General features: G+C 38.5%; 1 protein-coding gene across 1 annotated transcript; it reads left to right on the forward strand.

The window, feature by feature from the left end:
* Positions 1-8501: 8501 nt before the first annotated feature.
* LOC131346044 (E3 ubiquitin-protein ligase pellino homolog 2) lies at positions 8502-21088 on the forward strand. Its single transcript, XM_058379359.1, has 6 exons — positions 8502-8876; positions 16578-16707; positions 16876-16977; positions 17628-17822; positions 18553-18738; positions 19355-21088. Exons 1-6 carry the CDS (start codon positions 8803-8805, stop codon positions 19946-19948), a joined length of 1281 nt encoding a protein of 426 aa, XP_058235342.1. The 5' UTR covers positions 8502-8802; the 3' UTR covers positions 19949-21088.
* The last annotated feature ends 459 nt before the right edge of the window (positions 21089-21547 follow it).

Consider the following 21547-nt stretch of genomic DNA (forward strand, 5'->3'; position numbering starts at 1 on the left):
ACATTGTTAGTGTTCGTGTTAAAATGTGAAGCATGGAAAGCTATAGCCCTGTTTTATACTGACTGGCTACTTCTGTCCAAGGCCTTTTTTAGGCCAGTGACCCCTATAAGAACCTCACTTTGGTCTGTGCATTATAGCCGTTTTCTCATGAATTTATCAATCCTATGTATTATTATATGTTTTTTTTAAGTTAATATCGGCATTAACCTGTTTGACTGGTCCCTTGAATTAAATAGGTTCAAGCCAAAACAAGTCAAAAACAAGGAGGATTATAAATTGTGTAAAATTGGCGTTAATGTTCTGTCAGTGGAAAGTTCAGGAAAAGAAAGCTCGAAATAGATAAAATTTGATTGAATGTATTTAAATACTTCTCCTGGAATAAATCTGGAGTGAGCGAGTGAGTCTTGAATGTTACAGTTAAAGGGGTTCCCTGGCTACAAAAAGTTTGAGAATCTGTGAGCAATATTTCTTGCATTAGTCATGTAGTAAATAAGGATTAGGCAGATAATAATGCTCTAACCCTGGTGGTTGAGTTCTCCATGGCTGGTATTTATCTACCACTATTCGGTTGGTTTCCAACCCTGAGCACATTATTTTCTCGGCTGCCACATAGAGTATTTCATCAACAAATCTGATAACTGTCAGCCGCCCTTCCTGGGTCACTATGTTTGTTTTAGAGCAGGAAATTACTCAAGGACTAATGCTGGCAACCACTTACCTAATTAAGTATAGTTAATACTATCCGCATGTTTATCAACTCCTTACAACGATTTTAAAACCATAGTCAGTTAAAGTCACTTCTAGTACATGTCTGTATGTATGTGCTACAAAGACACAAGTGCTGTGTGCTTCCGGCTGTTTCTTCTTGTTCAGTTTGCAAATGCAGGCACTAAAATGCTCAGCAGTTCTGTTTTACTTACTGAGGGAGGGTGTGGATTTATGTGCTCTGTCAGAAGGTAGTTCTCAAAACAATGAGGTTAAACGAGGCTTTGTTAGTTCCCTGTATTGTTCACTCAGGCAGCACTCCTAGTTTTTAATCCGGTTCCATACCTGCAGAAGCGAGGCCAGAATACTACATATATAACCATTATAATAGAGAAAAGACCAACAAATCTAACAAATAACATTCCGTACTCACAAAAACACGGAACCGCATTTACCTGTTAGGTAAGTTATACTGTGACAAATATTCCAATAATGATGTGTATAATAAAGCGTTTTATTGTCACCTGGTCAAGACAGCCATGTTAAGTTAGCATACACTTTGTTGGAGGTTGCATTAGTTTTACAAAGGCATGGATCGTGTCTGTAGTGAGAGGCCGGCTGTTCTTGTGACTGCTGAGTCAGATCACTGGCTTCCTATAAATCAGGTCCAGTCATTAATGTGATATATTACGCAAAGTAGTAGTGCACATGTTATCTCAGTTTTTAACACTGTAACTGTAATTGATCAGTGTAAGGCTGATCAAGAACTTGAATTTACAGCTATTCTTTTCAGAGCAGTGCTTCAAACAGCACTGAAGATAGTTTCCCTCCCATCCTTCAGGCAAATCATTATCAAGAGTTCTTACTGCTTATTTGACTAACGGTGCTCAACTGGTGTCAAAGGTTGCTGAGGTGCATATACAAGTCTATATACAGATCTCAGTGCAGCCAAAGGGAACTTTGTGTAGGATATAATTTCATAATATAACAATTCTTTTAACCAGCCACATCAGTTTAAATTATAGATCACTTTATTTCTAGATGTCATTGAGCAACCACTGATAGGCTGAACTGTTTAAACATACAAGTGATAATGTAAGTTGAACTTTGGTAGGTATGCTATTGTAGTTTTAAACTGCAGAAGGAAAAATAGTGACGTACACTATACTATACGACTTCAGTTATTTGAAAAGTTAAATCCAAAAGTTCCCTTTGGCTGCACTGAGATCTGTAGATAGTAGAGCCAAAACTAGTGCAAAAAAAGACCACATAACATACCATTTCTACACATAATATAATAGAAAAAAAAGAACTCTGCACAGTGCTCATGAAACTGTCTGTGGTAGACAAATATTTATGTTCATTTTTTATTTAGGACAGTCCTTGTGCCAGTTTCAGGTTAGATTTACAATTTATACCTGTATAATCTGTTCATTATGACTGTCTGGAATGCCCTAATATGTTAGCCTATGATGGCAAAATGTATTACCAAACCAAAAAAATTCAATTCAAAGTCAGAAAACACACGAGAAAAAAACAAAACCAAGGCAGCAAAATCAGTAACACATCAAGATTAACTTCAAACGGAAAGGGTAGGTCACGGGTTTAGTCACAGCATGTGTCAGTCTGAGAAAGACCGTGGTAAACGGAGTGCTGGAGGATGTTGACAGTAAGAGGAAATGTGCCTAAATAAGTCTATTGATGTTACTGTGCTTATTTTTATCAAGGCAGTTCATATGAACATATTTTACACACCTCTCTGCATGGCATTAATATAAATATTTGAACAACGAAAGCCCAGGCACTCAGGAGAAATATTAACTACTCGCTAAAACAAACAAAGTAAATTTGTATTTAATTATTTCAGGCTTGCGATAGTCATACGCCTTGTCTAATCAGCAATAAATATGCATTATTATTTAAGAAGGACCAACCCTATCTGTTTAGAAGTTCATATTAATAGATTTTGCTACTGCGCTTTCTGATTTGCTGTTATGTTTATTGCTACATTTTCAGTTTGTGACTGGGTTTTGCACTTACCAGCAGCCAGAAACAGTACTACCCTTGTTACTCATGCAAACAATTATAAGGCCTTCAGGGCTTTGTGACAGCTGACAGTTTACTTTGTCAGTTTGTGTGCACAGTAGAGGGGGTATGAGTGAAGCATGGTGAAACATGTGACAGATACAGAAAGTGATGTCAACTGCTTTGCTTTTCAAAAGAACGATTATCAGTGCTATCATCCAGTATGACAGAAGGTGATGTGCAGCACGATTCCAGCAGAACACATGGTCAGGCTGGAGCTGTGACAGATGGGACCATTGTTGACACACACACACTGTCTGAGGGCCAAAAGTTCAACCCTGGGCAATCATTATGAATGTGATGAATAGGGGATTCTTTTTGTTTAACAGATCATGACAAAAAGCAGATGATAGTTATACCTACTTTATTCAATGTGCTAACTAAAGTAGTGTAACTAGTACAGAAGGGTTTGCAAGCATGTTAGACCTATTGCTGTGCATACAAAAACAGTTCAATCGAAATTCCTTGTGGCTTTATTTTCTGTGACACTCCTTAAAAGTTATATATAGAACCTTATAACAGAGTGTTTCCTTCTTCAGAAGGGGTTTCAAGTAGAAACTAAAAACCCTTGAAGAAATCTTGTTTCAATAGTGTAAGTATATAATTACACACCGACATCTGACTATAGATCAAATATGAAATAAACATATCATATATATAAACGTATCATATTTACCTAATGATATAGAAATAATGCTCTAATATAGCACCAGTTCCTTATATGTTCAAAATGTGTTGTCAAGACTGTTATTGGTGTAAATGATATTGAGCTTGTCACCTGTTAAATTGGGTCTTGTCAGACTTGGCAATGATCAGGCGCACAATTTGCTGGACTAAGACAACTTCGGGATGGCTGAACTACATTCCTCCAAACAGGCCTGATCTCTTAGAACAAAGTGGTTTCAGGTTTCACTTTATGATGAAAAAAAGGTTCTTTTTAAGGCAAACTGTGTCGATCTCAATCAGTTCCTTAGGACAAAGTAGCTCGAGGTGTGAAAAGAGAGGTCATGATTTGCATATGAGAGACAATTTTACCATCTTGCTTTTGAAAGCTGAACATGTTTAACAATATATTTAAAGATATTTTATTTTGTTATTCTGATTGTCCTACTTTTTATCCATTTACTATAATACATACACTGACCATGCATAACATTAATATTGTGTTGGTCCCCCTTTTGCTGCCAAAACAGCCCTGACCCATCATGCATTGTGAATTCTGACACCTTTCTATCAGAACCAGCATTAACTTCTTCAGCAATTTAGGACAAAAGTAGCTCGTTTGTTAGACTGGACCACACGGGCCAGCCTTAACTCCCCACATGCATTACTAAGCTTTAGCCACCCATGACCCTGTCACTGGTTCACCATTATTCCTAATCAGTGTAGATTTACAAGACAAGCATAGATCAAGGTGCTAAATAAAATACTAATGATTATTTAATAATTCCACTGGTGGAATTTTCAGTCTAATCCAATATCAACTGTGTGTTAAACAATGCGTTTTTTGAAAGAGCTGTGAGTAATAAAATGATCTGGAGCAGATTTTGGTGCAATACACAAGCAGTTGACAAATAAAAGGAAAATGTTGCCTCTGCTATGCTGTAAGGATTTTGCTGTCATAGTTTAAGCCTAACATGTCTCCTTAGAGGGAAAGTTCACTGTAAATGTATACAAAGTTATTCTGGCTGATCATCTAGGATCAAACATTTCTAGCTAGAGTAACAATATCCCCATCCACAGGCCAAGAAGGCTCACTGAATGGTGCGATGAGTATGGAAATGTGTAAGTCATATAACAGATCTCAGCATGAAGCTGGGAGATTTTGGCAGTGTTAGAATCACTATCATTAAAACTGTGGAAATATATGTAAGAAGAATGATGTTCATGCCTCCAGCACTGTTCCAGGACAGTTCACATGTCTTTAGGTGTGAAGCCTGAGTGAATGGTGTAGGGGTGTGTTAAGAGCTGCAGGGGGTACTGGTCTGGGAAACAGGAAATACCAAATAACTCTATTGTCATTTCAAATTCACACACTCTAAAAAAAGCATAGATATATTATTTTATGTGTTTATTAACAGTAAAACCCAGACATTTACACTCTGTGTAATATACTGTGCATCTGTCTAAAAGTGAAGGGAAAAAAATTGCATCCAGTGTTTCGTCTGAAATAGGAAGCTGGCCTATTGGGTCATGCAGCCTGCTCTGTTTGCACCGTTTTTGTGCTGACTGATGAATAGATGACTTCTAGGCAAAAGCACAAACATAACTTAAAGCCTATACATCAAGCAATAAAAAAGTCCTGCAGTGGACTGAAACAAAATAACTACTCTTCTGATTTGTAGAAACATTTTATACCAGACCATAAGCTTTATTAAGACTGTCAAGTCAAATACTGTATTCATTTCACTATATTACTGCTAAGCCTCCATTGTGACCAAGCAGGTACTAAAATCTGGTCTGATCTGTTTTAACAATACATATCAACCCAAAATACAACTATCCAAATATACAATTTCCTGTTAATAATAACCACAGAATTTGTTGTATACCTGCAGAGGTAGTTTTATTAGATTATAAACATAATAAATCTATTCCCTGACTTATAAATATATGCATTTATAGAAATATGGATGCAAGCACTACCATTGCTCACTGCCACTAATTGTAACAATGCAATAAAGTTTCCATCTGGGGTTTGCTCTTCTGAATGTGTAGCTGCTTATTACTGCACAGGAAGATTATTATTTTTAATATTAGAGTATACAGTATATTGTGGTCCCCTTCCGACATTAATAAATGTAATTAACTTCCTAAGAGATGTTCATGTATGTAAGCCTTAGATGGTCTTAGATCTGATACATTCTGCTCCTGCTTCTGCCAATACTCTAAACCAATTTTATCCTAGCACCATCAGCTTATTAGCCATTTTTATTTATTTATTAAAACTTTTTCCAGTAGGAGTGGATAGCAAGTCAGATGAACTGCTTTCTGACTTAAATATACCAATATCCATTAAATTTACAATGTATTATTAGCTTGTAATGCTATTTCAATTTTGGCATTCAGTTAATTGTAATGGAATTGAAACACAAGCTAACTAAAAAACACCCACAAGCTCACTTCAAAAGGTGCTGAGAGTTTGAGAAGTCATATGTAGCTAGAATTTGCTATAAAAAGCTTCTTTAAGTGAGAACACAGCTATATTCCTACAACAAAAGGACTTCTTGGAGGATGCTGACATGCATATTCTGGAATGGACTCAATTTCCATTAGTCTGGTTGGTTCAAATGTACTGTAGTATATTAATACCATGGGAAGCATGATTAATAATGCACTGTAAGGCAGATATGAACAGGCTTTAGGTTTTGACCTATTTTGTTTGGCCGCAAACAACTGGACAACTTCCAAAGTAGATCTAATTATAAGCCCAACACTGAAACACTATAGGTTACTTAGTATATAGATTCAGTAATGTGACTCTATGGTTTTAAGTTTTCAGTGAAAAGTCTCTCATTGAACTGACCTTCCTCACAAGATCGACCCTGTTGTTTTTTTATTGACTTCTATCTATTGTCTTTAATGGTATAACTAGACTATTAGCAATGGTCCATTGATGCTATCCTGGAAATAAGCCACGTCCCCTTGCTATGAGTGGTGAGGGCATAAAGCAATGTTGCTTGAGTAAAACAGGAAATAAGATAAATGACTAAACGTGGTGAACTTGATAAAACTGAAAAAATATGAAGGTGAAAAATCAAAAGTGGAAGGAGTAAAATTCTTATTAATGTATTGTACTGAAGTTGGCACAGCGGTATAGTGAGTAGCATTACTACATAACTGCTTCAGGCTTGATCCTACATTCAGATTCCTCTCTGTGTGGGCTTTCTCTGCATGTTCTCACAATGTGTTTGGGTGGCTTTCCTCTGGATTCTTTGGTTTCCTCCCTTCCTCCCTTTGTCCAAAAACATGCAGCTAGGTGGACTGGATATGCTACAATGCCCCTAGCTGTGAATGAATGTGTATATGCATGGTGTGCCTGTCATTGGCTCCAGATCCACTGTGATGATAACATGCATAAATCAGTTAGAATTAATAAATAAATGTATTGTATTGACTGTTTGAGACTTTAGAAATTAATTCAGCATATTTTATTTTGTAACTGGTTCTATAGTCAATTTGTGTATTGATTTATATTTTAGACTCTTGAACAAGCCTGTTTGTTGTTTTGGGGATTCCATACATACATGTCTAACGTGATTCATATTTAAATAATGTTGTTCATGTGATACATCTATGTTGTGTTCATAAGGGGGACTCTTTTCAAATACACCGATCAGGAATAACATTATGAGCAGTGACAGGTGAAGTGAATAACAATGATTATCTCCTCATCATGGCACCTGTTAGTGGGTGGGATATATTAGGCAGCAAGTGATTTTTTTTTTTCACAAAGTTGATGTGTTAGAAGCAGGAAAAATGGGCAAGCATGAGGATTTGAGCGAGTTTGACAAGGACCAAATTGTGATGGTTAGACTGGATCAGAGCATATCCAAAACCGCAGCTCTTGTGGGGTGTTCCCGGTCTGCAGTGTCCAGTCTCTATCAAAAGCAGTCAAAGGAAGGAACCAGTGGTGAACCGGCGACAGGGTCATGGGCGGCCAAGGCTCACTGATGCACATGGGGAGCGAAAGCTGGCCCGTGTGATCCGATCCAACAGACGAGCTACTGTTCCTCAAATTGCTGATGAAGTTAATGCTGGTTCTGATGGAAAGGTGTCAGAATACACAGTGCATGATGGGTCAGGACTGTTTTGGCCAACACAATATGAGGTCATAATGTTATGCCTAATCTGTGTTTGTTACAGTACTTAACATTAAATTTAAGCTACATTAACAGAATATTTCCTCTACTGGATATTTTAGAGGTTTTACATGTTTAACCTCGTGAATATTAAAGATTTAATAAGCTGAAGAGCTGCATTGTGTTGGGAACAGGGGAAACACCTAAATGTGCAGTGCATGGGGACTCCAACGCCAGGAAATACTGCTATTAGTGCAGACTGAACGTCAACGTGGCCTCTGAAAGCTGTGTCAGTGTGTGCGCCTCCCAGTGGATAAGATGCTTTTTGTGCAATGTGCAAATGCAGGATTTCCTGTGATATGCAGCGCTGATGCAATATGAGATCAGACTATCAAAGTGACTAGATCGTTTATAAGCGGCATAGAAAATGATATTTCACAGCAGTCCAAATATGATTCAGACCTCACTCTTACACTGATTCAATTTCTACCCAAGGTCTCTATATCACGATTCTATGAATGGACCACGCTCTCTTTCAAATTACTCGTGCGTTCACCACGGAAATAAGCGCTATAACAGTCTCGAACGTTTTTGTTTGTCATAAAGCCTTAACAATTAATCACCGAGACTCTTTTAACAGGGTGGAGAGATTACAATTTCTGTAACTGTAAGCTGGGATTTATCACATAGTATTCCGTAGCGTACTATCGCACACTGACGTAATGTTAAAGGCAAGCTTCGCACTGAGAACGCACCATTCGTGCGACTTGCGAGGGGGCGCAAACGCGTGCAAAGAAATGCTTCAGGAAAGCCACTAAAGAGTCGGTCTTTAATTGCGATATGAATCGTGATTATAACGGTGTGTATCGCGTATAACTATGTAACAATGGCTTAATAAGACGTCAAATGTTTTCAGAAGTCATACCAAGTGTTTAGCGCACCTCTGAAAATCATGGTACGCGCCACTCTGCCGCGAGCCCGTTTTTTTTTCATCCTCCACCACTTCGACTGTTCGTATCGAGGTGCTCCTGGTCTTCCGTTCATTAACACAACAGCGATGTGGCTAAGGAAACCAGCCTACTATTTTTGGCACGTATCCTGCTGTTAAAACGGAGGCCTATCATTCAACACTCTAGTTCTTATTCAAGTTACTTGTTCCAGGCTTTCTTGAGCAGGAAAGAGTGCGAAAAGCGACGTTAGCTTCAGTCCCATGTTGTCGCCGAATCAGAACGAACATGCCCGCTCCAAAGATCCGGTGAAATACGGCGAACTGGTCATACTGGGGTGAGTAACGTGATGTTATCAAGTGTAAAGGCAGCACATGGGCACTTTACCCTGTCTGGCCTTTCACATAATCGTATTTCCAACACACTTTAGCTATTACAGCTTCACAGGAGCGTGTAGTAATGGCTTTAACCAACAGCAAAAGTATCCTAGTAATGGTAATTATGTTGTTATGGTGTAACGTCAAGCGTATAACAACTACTAGTACTCAAATATGCAATGATAAAACCTCGTGTGTGTCATGTATTAGTATTATATATATTACTCAGTAACAAACATATGCACTATAGAGTGTGTGTCCTAAGATAAGTGGTTAAATATGTTACTATAAAGCACCACATTGTAGTATCATGAGTCACATCACCACACTGAAACATGATTAGTGTATCATACACTCATTAATGTGGCTGTAACTTTCACAGAAACCAGGTTTCTGTAATGTTTACAGTAAACAATGATCAAACATTTACTGGACAGTACTGTAACATTTTACGTAGTATACCATGACACACATTTGCTCATCTGGTTAGAAAAGATTCACTATTGATGCGGCTGAGCTGAAGGTTCAACAGTCATAGACCCAACCGTGGTAGTGTGTGGCAGAGCTGGGATGTGAACACAAACCTTCTGTTCTGTTACTCAAAGACTTAACCCATGAGCCACCACAACTAGCTCCATGCAATCTTTATTGTGAGTTAATTCACAGGTGGAAGTGTCCGAATCAGTGAAAAGCTGGATGTGGAAGACGTTCAGAAGGTTGTGTGCTCAGATTCCAGCAGTTGGTTTGTTGCTGGAGTAAGACCCCATAACCTTTTTCGCCGCTGTATCCTGAATCAGTTGTAAGGCTTACACAATTACTTAAAAAAAATAATTAAATAAATAAATAAAAGCATCAGCCGAATGAGGCTATATATGTAGTATGTGTATTTTATGCTACATAAGGTATTATAGTATTTTACTGTAAATATGTTTTACAGTTGCACTAACTAGTGTCAAATTTACAGCCGGTTTTACAGTGTAGACTCAGTTCAATTCAGTCCACTTTTATTCCTCTAGCACTTTTAAGATACATACATGTGTACGTTCAAGATACATTGTGACAAAGCAGTTAAAGAGAGGTTTAGATGTAGACTTGGATCTGCATCAAACAACTGGTGAAAGTCATGTGGAAAATCTCCTTTGCAAGACATGACGAAGAAACCTTCAAAGGAACCGCACTTAATAAGGAACCGATCCTCCTCTGGATATCACTGGAGAGTGGGACTATAAACCATTTCTCATCTGTTTTAGCACTGTTTACAATACAGTCAAGCAGCAAAACCATAGAAAACCAAAGTTTTTCTAACAGCAATCAAATTATGCCTCAAGTAAACGCAGATAGCAGAAAAACATGCTTGCACTCTGTCCAAAATTTGTGTACAGGAATGAAGCTAAAACTGTATCTTAAATCATGGTTTGAAACCTGCAATGATTTTGAGGCCAGGTAAAGTTCGAAGACCTCTTGAAGTTTATGCTTTTTTTTAATTTCCTTAGGCTGCTCCAATTATGGGTTGCCACAGTGGATCACTGATCCGCATATTTAATTTGGCACAGGTTGTACGCCGGCTGCCCTTCCTGATGCAACCCTTACAGTTTTATCTGGGCTTAGGACCAGCACTGAGAGTGCACTGACTTGTGCAGCCCCCAGTGGCTGGGTTGTTTCAAACCCAGGCCTCAGCTGTGAGCGTGCCGTATCCTAGCCTCTAGACCACCAGGGAATGATTGAAGTTATGCTCTAATTGATATCAATGTTCATCTTACAGAAGCTATAATGATTTCTAACTTGCAGTGTGTTGCAGAAGTTATTGACGTGGTTGGACCGGAAGGCTCTGTGCCCAAGTTAAATTTTAGAGTTCTGGTACAGTTGAACCAAACTGTGTAGGAAATAATGTATTGTGCGTTGTATCTACCACAATATATAGTATATTATATATTAGATTGTTTAGGATTGAGTCTGTCTCCTGATGGTCTTAGCAGTCTCCATGGGTGGCAGTGCAAATTAGTGGGTCTTTTTGCCAGGTCTGTCACGATGTGATACAGTAAACAATGGGAAAATGAAGCCATGTGTGTTTTTTCAGGTTGTTTAATTATAGTTATGTCTGCTCTGAGCAGTTTGTGATAAGCCACTCACGCAATGATTGTAATGTGCATTTATGTGCATAAAATACTGTGCAAATTGTGTATGGTGTTCGATTAAAAAATATTTACACAGCCTACTAATTACCTGCAAATAAGTGTTCAACTTGATCAGGGCAATAGGGAAGGATGTTAATGCTTAAGGATGTAAATGTTAAACATTTTTGTTCTTACTATCCGTTTTTCTATATGCAAAAACCCCAAGTCTATGTTGCGACCAGTGTGCATCGAAATGTATTTAAAAGACTGCTAAATTCTCAGTGCTACTTAAAGGAGCATTTTAGAGGGGGGAAAAATGGAGGGTAAAAAATGTGGCTCATTATGTAGCTATTTTTAGTTTACATTTTCCACACAGGAACAGGGAATACCACATTCAGTAAACAGGAAACCATATAACCCAGTTCATGCAGAAAGGAACGTAGAATGAAATCAGATTCATTTTTATCTCAAGATCTTTGTTAATTTTGACGTTTATATAATATAGAAATATGCCTGTCCTATTAGTTTCACTATTGCTACCGAATCATTAAATGTAGTAACCAAATAATGCTTTAAAATTAATAATTATTTCATTAGCTAGGCATTTGAGCAGATGATAGAGTTAACAGGTTAATAGTAATGTTTTAAATGTATTCATATGAAGAAATAAAAATCATTAACTATAAACTGCTTTATATTCTGCTCTCACAGACAGAAATCACCAGTTGTGAAAGAATTCCTAGGTTGCGAGTTAAAGCAGTTGGTCTTTCACTGTTAAAGGCTGTCACTCCTCTTGTCTGGGCTCGATGCATAAAATTACAATTCTAGCAACAGCTCATTGAAACTATTACTACACTTGCTGCAGGCTGTCAGTCAGACTGTGTGTTGCAGGGCAACTGTGGCTTGTTTGGCAATAAACAAAATATTTGGTCATATTGTGTTTGAAATGTCAGGTTCTCAATATTAATTTCTTGTTTATACACAAGAGCTGTTGTGTAAAAGCCAGATCTCACTCCCAGTGATGCTGTTGTACTGAATATCAGCAGGGCTGTGATTACCTGCGGCCTTGTGCCTACAGCCGAAACACAGCTGTGCTGACATTCAGTATAACAGCTCTCAACTCATGCAATATTGCCTGATTACACAGTTAGTTCCGGTCCACTAATTTGATTGGAGAAGTGGCTTTCCAAGTGTGCTGAGGTTTAGTATAACAGCACTGGAATGTTTCACTATTTGTATCACTATTCTAGCAATAGATACTACCAGGAGATGTCAGTCAGTCTGTTTGTTGCTCAGTCCATCAGTGGCGTCTTTGGAAAATATCGTCGTTAAGACAAACAAACAAACAAACAAAAAAACCCTTTAAAGTAACAAAATGTTAGCTGCTTCATATTTATTTCTTGTTTATAGAGCTGTTGTATGAAAGGAATATCATACACGCAATCATACTTTTATTCTGAATATCAGCACAGCTGTGACTACCCGAAGCCAAAGCACAGCCGTGCTGATATTCAGTACAACAGCACACTTCCTCATGTGATGTTGCTCATCAGCAGCTGATTTAGCACCTTTTGACAGAGAGAACATGCAAAACTCCATACAGATATTAACCCAAAATCAGGTTCGTATGGTGGATCCCGGAGCTGTGAGGCGGCCACGCCAACTGCTTCTTCTCTTTTCTGCAGTATTATCAGCATGTCGTCACTTTATGACATCTAATTAGTGTAAATGACTTACAGCACACATCTGCCAAATACTTTGTCCAAGACTATAGCCATTATCTTGTACAGTGTGACCTGCAATAAATGTGGAAGACCTCTGTTCTAACACAGTAAAACGGCTTTAACTTAGTGTAGTAGGGTATATTAGATTTATTTTTCATCCTCCATCCTTGATGTCTTCACCTGAGAGTGACTGTGGGCTTCTAATAATAAGTAAAAAATGTCTCAGTATGTTCTGTTTATATATGTATATGTATGTGTGTGTATATATATGTGTGTATACAGTAATACTTCTGCATCTCACGATTCGTGACGTCACTGATCCACGAAATTTTCATTGGAACTTAACTAATTTGCATCCATGAATTTTTCACAGATCCGCGAAATCCTCGCAAAATCCTGCAAATTTCGTGGCAATTTATACATTTTCATGCTTTTTAATGCGAAATTATTAAGAAAAAATTAGTTTACTAATTTAGTAATATAAATATAAAAGTAAAATCAACAAAATATCAATATAAATAAAATATAAATTTTATTTTAATGATATCAAATGTCGCCGATATCACGTACGTACAGTACAGCCATCACAACACACTATTGGCTGGAATGGTTGGAAGTATCCAATCACAGAGCATTAACAGTTTTACCTAGCTGGTGATTGGCTGGTAGCTACGATGCTTTGTATGCGTGATGTTGCGGTTCATCTCCCCGCACCTTGTATTTGGTTCAGCACACGCGTATATTCCGTGAGCGTGAATAAGTTACTGTACAGTACAATTTGTCTTTACATTTCTTTACAAAGAAAAAGCCAGCTAGTGTACTTACCATAGCTCTGTGAATTATAGGGGTAACATTAGGATATATGTGCTTGTGTGACAAATACCTAGTAGGTGATACTGTACTTTATTTTTGCGTCAAACATTTATTTCTCTTTTAAGGGTAATTTATTAAGCTAACTTTTAAATGAAATTAAAGTGTTTTGGGAGCATGATTGGGGTCATATTTATGGTTTAAACTCTAAAAAATAAGCATTTACAGGACAGTTTTAGCAATTTTAGTGACTCCACCGCACATCTGCGAAACCTCGTCATTCCCGATGGGTCCTGAATGTAACCTCACGGATATGTGAGGTATTACTGTGTGTGTATATATATATATATATATGCATGCGCACTACCGCTCAAACTTTGAGCACACACTTTGAGCACAAACTTGGAACACACACGAAATTAGTCTGAATAGGAAATATAGCAAAAGAACAGGACATGCTGACATGAGTTAGAAATAATGATTTTGATGGAAATGATGAATGTTTTCTTCAAACTTTGCCTTAATGAAAAAAAAAAACACCTTTTGCAGCAATTACAGCCTGGGCATTCTAGCTGTCTATATTTATATATTTATATATATAGATTTATTAATATTGACAGACCTATACATTTTATTTAAACAGAAAATACATTTTAATATGTTTTACTGAGTGGCCATTATTTGCTTGTCATCGCTGTGTAAATCAACTGCAAATCTTTGAGACTCCACAAGCCAAAATCACCAGTAGACTATAAAAAAACTACCTATCAGGGGAGGAATTAGAGCTTTTATTTTAAAAACTGTTGTAAAGAATACATTAAGGTGTATTTTATAAATAATAGTTGGTGGTCTTTTGATTTGTTCAGAAAATTTCTTAATGGGAATGATCTACTTTGCACTGGATACAGAGAGCTGTATTGTCAGGACCAACCTGCTGTGTTCAAATGAAATAATAAATCAACACTGAGTCAAACTCTTGGCTTGATGACGTATAGCAGGACATGTTCAGACAATACTGTGACACAGAAATAAAAAAAGAATCCTTATTTGGCTGATGCAATGTGCTGCATAAGAGATTTGTGTTTGTGTACAATGTAAACGGTCATGTATTTTTACCCTGCATGAAACCAAACAGTGTTCAGTATTATTCCATATTATTTAATGAATATATAGAGATATTACACTGGCAAGCATTTTGTTAGGCTGCTTACCCAGAATTAAAATGTAAGCAGGTAATTTAATATTAGCTTGTGGTAATAAAATGCATATTGCAGTAGGAAAGTTTACATAGCAGATGTGCAGAGGAAGAAATCCATATAATTCATCTGAATCACTTCTACCAACACATTTGTTCTGGATTGTTTCTAAAGATTTGTCCGTGAGTCTCACGTGACGTTGTACTAGGTCTGTGTTTGTCTGTGATAGGATGCTGTTGGCTTTTGCTGTTGTATTCTAAGCTATAATCATTTGCGCATGACTAGTGATATTTCACTTTATACCTAATAATACATAAGACTTTTAGGTCAGCATGAAAATACAGGAGGAATGGTGTTTAAATATTTCAGTGTGTGTGTGTGTGTGTGTGTGTGTGTGTGTGTGTGTGTGTGTGTGTGTGTGAGAGAGAGAGAATAAGAGAGAGAGACTGAGGGTGTGGGTGTGGGTGAGCATGTGCGCATGTGCACTCAGGCGAACACTGGTTCTGCTGTGCTGCTCTTCTGTCTCTGCTGTCTCACTGTGCAGTGCTGAACTGGCACATTGACCAGTCTGGACACGGTCAATGCTTTTGCACCACTGCAAGCAGCGCAGACATTTTACGGAGACGATTCACAAATGTGGCCAACATCCATATAGTACACCTCAAAATCAGATGTATATAGTGACCTCTTCCTATTAAAAATAAGTATGAATTTAAATTCATACGGAACGCTGTAACCCAGCCCCGAACCTGAACTTTAATGTATTTAACCTTTCATACGAAATGAGTTTGTGTAAGACCATGGTACAAACTTTAGTGCAGATTAAAATCTGACTTGCTATTTAGCTAGATTCATTATTAACTAGATACAGCCCTGGTTGTCTGAAATGTACAGAATACACATGTCAGGGCTCATAGGACAGGGTTGCGATTGCCTTTAGGGCTACTGAAATACAAACTTGCTGAACGTCTCTGCAGTTTCCCATGCTTCGCCTCAGTTGTGCTGTTTGTCACTGATAGCTGCAGGAAGAACAAAAGAGCCTTTCTCTGGCAGCAGCAAACTGGAGGCTGCAGAGACTAAATGCCAAACTGAGTTAGTGTGCCTAGAGCATTCAGATGCCTCTGAGAACCACAGCGTGTGGAACACGGGAGAGATCTCTTTACCTATTATGGGGCACCACGTGCATCTGAGATTATCTAAAAGCCTCTTAAGTGAAGCCTTCTCATCGTGTTTTCATCCTCGCCTTATAATCCAAGCACTGGAGAAGAATTCCCCTGCTTATTCTGTGAAGACTTGGAGTCTAACCTCAGAGCACGACTAGACTAGACACGCTTCTTACATGCATGGTGGCATTCATTGTGTGGCCAGGTACCGCCCCCAAAACCTGTCGTAGCACAAATGTTTATTGTTATAGACAAACAGCTAATCTTTCAGTTCCTTGGTTTCTGACACCCTCTTCTCTGTATGTGTTCAACCTGCCAATCAAAGGATTTAAAAAAAAGGAAAGAAAATAAACGTTCACAGTTTACAGTGCCCCTATGAATTTACTCCATACATCAAAACCATTCATTCTAACTAAAGGTTTGGGTAATAAAACTGGGCAAAAGGAACAGAGTGAGATAAATGAGTGTGATAAATATTTCAGCAATGATTGCCGGCAGACAGAAAAGGGGAGAAATAGAGAGAGTGTTTATTTGTACAGATGCCATAGAAATATTGATAATATAATTAAGAAATATCAGCTGGTACAGATTGTTGGTAAAGATTTTTATTATCGCGCAATTGTGTTTGATGTTTGTGTTCTTATTCCTCTCCAGGTACAATGGCTCCCTTCCTGGTGGAGATAAGGGGAGGAAAAGGAGTCGCTTTGCTCTTTACAGGAGGGCAAAGGCTAACGGTGTCAAGCCAAGCACTGTGCATATCCTCAGCAATCCACAAGACAGCAAGGTGTGTAGTGTAGTTCAACACAAGTACATTCAAGACCAGTAGATTTATTCCAGGTGTTTTGCTCATCCTGATGGTTATTGCACTTACTCATTTAAAATGTATCTTATGCATTGCACTGATGTATCATTGAGGTTGTAATTAAAGAGGAGATTTGACCTTTTGTTTCAGGCGGTTAATAGCAGGGGGCAGCACAGTATCTCCTTCACGCTCTCTAGGAATCAGACTGTGGTGGTGGAATACTGTCATGATGATGACACAGATATGTTCCAGGTGAGACACTGTGAATTCTCCTGTAAAATATTTATTCATTGAGCTAATAGGCGAAGACGTGACAACACCTACAATTTAGCCGCAGCAATTTTTGAACAGTTGTTGTAATGATAGAGAAGGGACACACCTAAAAAGCAGACTTGAGATTCTGGCAATATCATGTGATTGTTAGTTTGCGTGCTATCAGAAAGGATGTTTGGATCTGATTAGGAGAAGTTGAAATGGGTATGCAAAACATTATGCAAAATATATATGTAGAAAACAATTTGTCTAATTATTATTTAATGTTCCTAAGACCATTGAATAACACTGAATGATTTATCATTTATGCTGGTGGCATAAGAAATTATTTTTTCTCTCTGCCAGCACAGATTTTCCTGTTAGATATTTTGTCTTCTCTGCACATGGTAGTATTTTGGTTTGGTTCCCCAAAGGTACCATAGGTTACCAACATACAAAATATGCTTTCAAACTGTTTTTTTCATTTGGTTGTCATTTTAAAAACTGTCTCAACAAAATATGATTGCCATTTATCATTTAGAGCTTCCAGATAGCAGGCGTGTAATGCCTTGGTGTGCAATGGACATTAATTGAAATGAGGCAAATGGTTGTGAATGGTTCATAAATCACTGTTTTGTCCTTATGTCTAGATTGGCCGTTCCACTGAGAGCCCCATAGACTTTGTGGTGACTGATACACCAGGAGGATCAAAAGAGAGTGAGGACTCTGTTGCGCCCAGCACCATCTCGCGCTTTGCCTGCAGGGTGGTGTGTGAGCGTAACCCCCCCTACACTGCCCGAATTTATGCAGCTGGCTTTGACTCCTCCAAAAACATTTTCCTTGGGGTTGGTATTCCTCAGCGCCTTTTGGAAATATTTGTGTCATTTTGAGATTTGTGCAACGAGTGCAACATATGGTTGTCCATCATGTTCTTCATGCAGTCAGCAGACTGGAGTGCAGCATAATTTCCATGTGCCACTTCTGTAATGTACTTACAATAATGGATTGCCACACTTATTGTAAGTGTTAGCAGACTCCTCTATTTATAATAATGTCTAGAGAGATTTCCTTTCAGAGCTCAAGTGGTCAAGAGTGTGAATTGGTCAGGGTTAAGCACTGGTCTCTTACTTCATCTCTTGATTTACATGAAAGCTAATTAATTGTGTTGTGTGAAAGTACTAAAAAACTAGGAAAGATGAAGTGTACCAATCAGAATGGACAATAAGTTTAAGCATACTGTTTTTTTATTGTTAGCTGGACAGCTCAGTAGGCTAGCATTGCATCAGTTTTTTTTATTTATTGTTCAACAGCTGGAGAAAGGAAAAATCCTACTTGCTGTTGAATTTTGCAAAACAAAAGATTTGTTATATTTGATTTTATTGTGATGAACAGGGATGAGAAAATCCCCAGAGCTACACTGCAAAATCTAGTGGAAAGACTTCCCAGGATAGTGGAGGTTATTCTAGAATGTTGAACAAGTATCTATGGGTGTTATGGTCAAATGATCAAAATAACATTGCATTGCTCCGGTCATATTTTATGTACAATCTTTCAAATGTCAATTTCTTCCTGTAGGAAAAAGCAACAAAGTGGAAGAACCCAGATGGTCAGATGGATGGCCTCACAACCAATGGAGTACTGGTGATGCATCCACAAGATTTCCCAGAAGAATCCAAGCAGGGCATGTGGAGGGAGATTTCTGTCTGTGGAAATGTCTACACTCTGAGAGAGACCAGGTCCGGCCCCATCCGTGGCCAGCTGGTAAGTAATATAAAATATAAAATTAACCACTTACTTTCCTCCCTCCCAGAGCCTGCCACACAGGAAACACAATTCAAGGCACGATTTATGAACTAATGCAAGCCCAGGTGCTGAATGTAAACAGGCTCATAATTAAAAAATATATTTGATACCTCCAGGTATTTTGTTTAAAACACAAGTACTGTAAATCTAAGTAAGGGTTAAGACAACCAAAAATGTACCATAAACTTTAGTTATTTATTTGTTTGTGTTTGTTTGCTTGCTTGATTTCTGGCTTTCCTTTGAGGCACAGTTCATGACACAGATATTAATCTGTGATGTCTAGCTGGTGGAGCGAGGCTGGCATTAACTCCCAGACAAGGCAACGTACAAGAAGCCAACTGTCTAGCCAAAACCAATTTCCTTTGTAGTAGCACTTTCTGAAGTCAATAAGAAAAGTATTATTTTGAAATAAGTAGTCACTGTTCATCAGTAAACATTTTTTTTTCAAAATATTGTGGAAACAGCTAAATGTCCCTGCAGTTATTCAGTATATTTTCTGATTTATTTTGTTTGCTAATTTAAACAGTCTTTTGAGTGTTTAATTTAATTGAGTTTTTTTCTCATTTCTCTTTAGGCTCAGGGTGAAAGCAGCGCTCTGAAGGATGGCTCTCTGGTAGACCTGTGTGGTGCAACTTTGCTGTGGCGCACAGCTGAAGGCCTTCTCAAAGCTCCTACATTGCGTCACCTGGACGCACTGCGTCTGGAGCTGAATGCAGCACGTCCACAATGCCCAGTGGGCCTGAGCACGTTGGCGTTCCCCAGCCTACCACGTAGCCACAGCCTAGAGGAACGCCAGCCCTGGGCCTACCTTACCTGTGGCCATGTGCATGGCCGACATGACTGGGGCCAGAAGCCTGAGCACAGCCGCGAGCGTGAGGGAGGCCCCAACACAGGCGGCAGACGGGAGTGCCCTCTATGTCGATCGCTAGGGCCCTACGTGCCCTTGTGGCTGGGCTGTGAGCCTGCGTTCTATGTGGATGCAGGGGCTCCCACCCACACTTTTGTTCCCTGCGGCCATGTGTGCTCAGAGAGGACGGCAAAGTATTGGGCTGAGACATCGCTGCCCCACGGGACCCACGCCTTCCAGCCGATATGCCCGTTCTGCTCTACACCTCTGACAGGCACACCTGGCTTCACCCGCCTCATCTTTCAAGGGCCTGTCGATTGACAAGTAGCCGCAGAGGGTACAAAGCATGATAGGATTGCTTTCTTGGGAGTGTGTTCATACTGTAGATACACATGCTGAAATCACATGCAAATCTACCGTAGCTTTCCTTAGTATATGCACACAATTAACTCAGTATGTGTATTTTGCATTTGAATGCAGCCCTGAGTTAGCCTGGTGAACAACATGTTTTATCTAGCTAGTAATATCACCATATTTCTTTCATGGATTCAGTCAGGCACTGACCCAGTAGTGAGCCACATCAGCGAGCCCTGATGAGTTACAGAAGCTGTTCAAGTTCGATGATATTTGAAGTAAATGGCTAATTGATAGAAGAAAAATTAGCTTGAAGCTATGGAGTTTCATAATTACTATATTAATAACTATAACTAAAAAAATCAGCAGCCCAGTGAAAAAGAGGCTCTTCTGGGTTTAGCAAGAGCTTATTTACTAACTTGCTAATTTGTGACGGCAGTGTACACAACCAGTGCCAGACAGAATCTATGGAACTGAAACAAATTTACAGTACCAAGTACCTCTTCAATTCAAGATTGCAGCATAATACTCACCTATTGCATACTAATTACTGGGCCTCTGGATGCTTGTAATAAGTTGTTGGGAAGTTAGATTGCATCTTTTTGATGTTTTAGTTATTAGGATCTCAGGACAGGAAGTGGGGCAACTGCTGCGGAAACCTGTGACTTCTTGAAAGTTTACATCTAGCCTTTAATCTAGGGAGTAAAATGTCCATGCTATTGATGGACTCCTACCTCCATCTATGGCCACTTTTACTGCTTCCTCAGTGCGTTATATGTGCTTTCACTGCACATACCACTAAAAAGGAAACATCCTTATACAACACCCATCTTAAGCAATAAGCATTCCTAGAATTAAGCTAAAGCGGAAAGGAAAGATGCAATGACTCCAGTGTGAACTACCTGATTCTATCTTATGTGTGGTGAACTCGGACTGTAGTCGTTGAAGGGCTTTAGCAAGTCATGAGAAATGTAGCCCTGGTGATTTTTATTTTTTAGATTGTTCTTTGTATTGTTATGATTGTTTTAGCATTAAAACAACAGTTGAAGTTGTAGCTGCAGTATACACAGTAGTAGTTAAAAAAAAAAAAAAAAAGTCCAGATGTAATATTTTTGTACTTGGTTGTGTTACTAAACTTTGACCCGAGGTCAGTTTTTATATAACAAGTGTTTCACGTATATATATATGTATAAATATATTATTTTCATGTGCAAATATGATTTAAATCCTGGAGAGCCCACAGCAGAAAAGTATGCCTCACTGTGTCACACTCCAAAATGTTATAGGAAACCCTCAACATTAGTAAGCAGTATGATGAATGTACTATTCTAGGGCCTAGATAATAACTCTGCTGTTCTTGGTGCTATCATTAAATTTAAATGCTTCATATATATTTTTATCGGAGCATCACTGCACTCCTTGATAGTATTTAATTGTTTTGGTAACTTAATGTCGAAAATCACCCACTGAATCACTTCTACACATGCAGGCTTTGCACTATGCATGTCTATGATGAGCTTTTCACAGGAGAAAGCTTTTAAATTGCAAATATGTATACAGTGTTAA

Source organism: Hemibagrus wyckioides, linkage group LG25 (assembly GCF_019097595.1).
Source record: "Hemibagrus wyckioides isolate EC202008001 linkage group LG25, SWU_Hwy_1.0, whole genome shotgun sequence".
Taxonomy (NCBI): domain Eukaryota; kingdom Metazoa; phylum Chordata; class Actinopteri; order Siluriformes; family Bagridae; genus Hemibagrus; species Hemibagrus wyckioides.

What these genes read in the sequence shown, in the direction of transcription:
- LOC131346044 (XM_058379359.1), top strand. Translation starts at nt 8,803, where the DNA reads ATGTTGTCGCCGAATCAGAACGAACATGCCCGCTCCAAAGATCCGGTG. An exon ending in GCAATCCACAAGACAGCAAG is followed by an intron (nt 16,708 to 16,875) that starts GTGTGTAGTGTA and finishes CTTTTGTTTCAG; the next exon opens with GCGGTTAATAGCAGGGGGCA. An exon ending in GCCCCATCCGTGGCCAGCTG is followed by an intron (nt 18,739 to 19,354) that starts GTAAGTAATATA and finishes ATTTCTCTTTAG; the next exon opens with GCTCAGGGTGAAAGCAGCGC.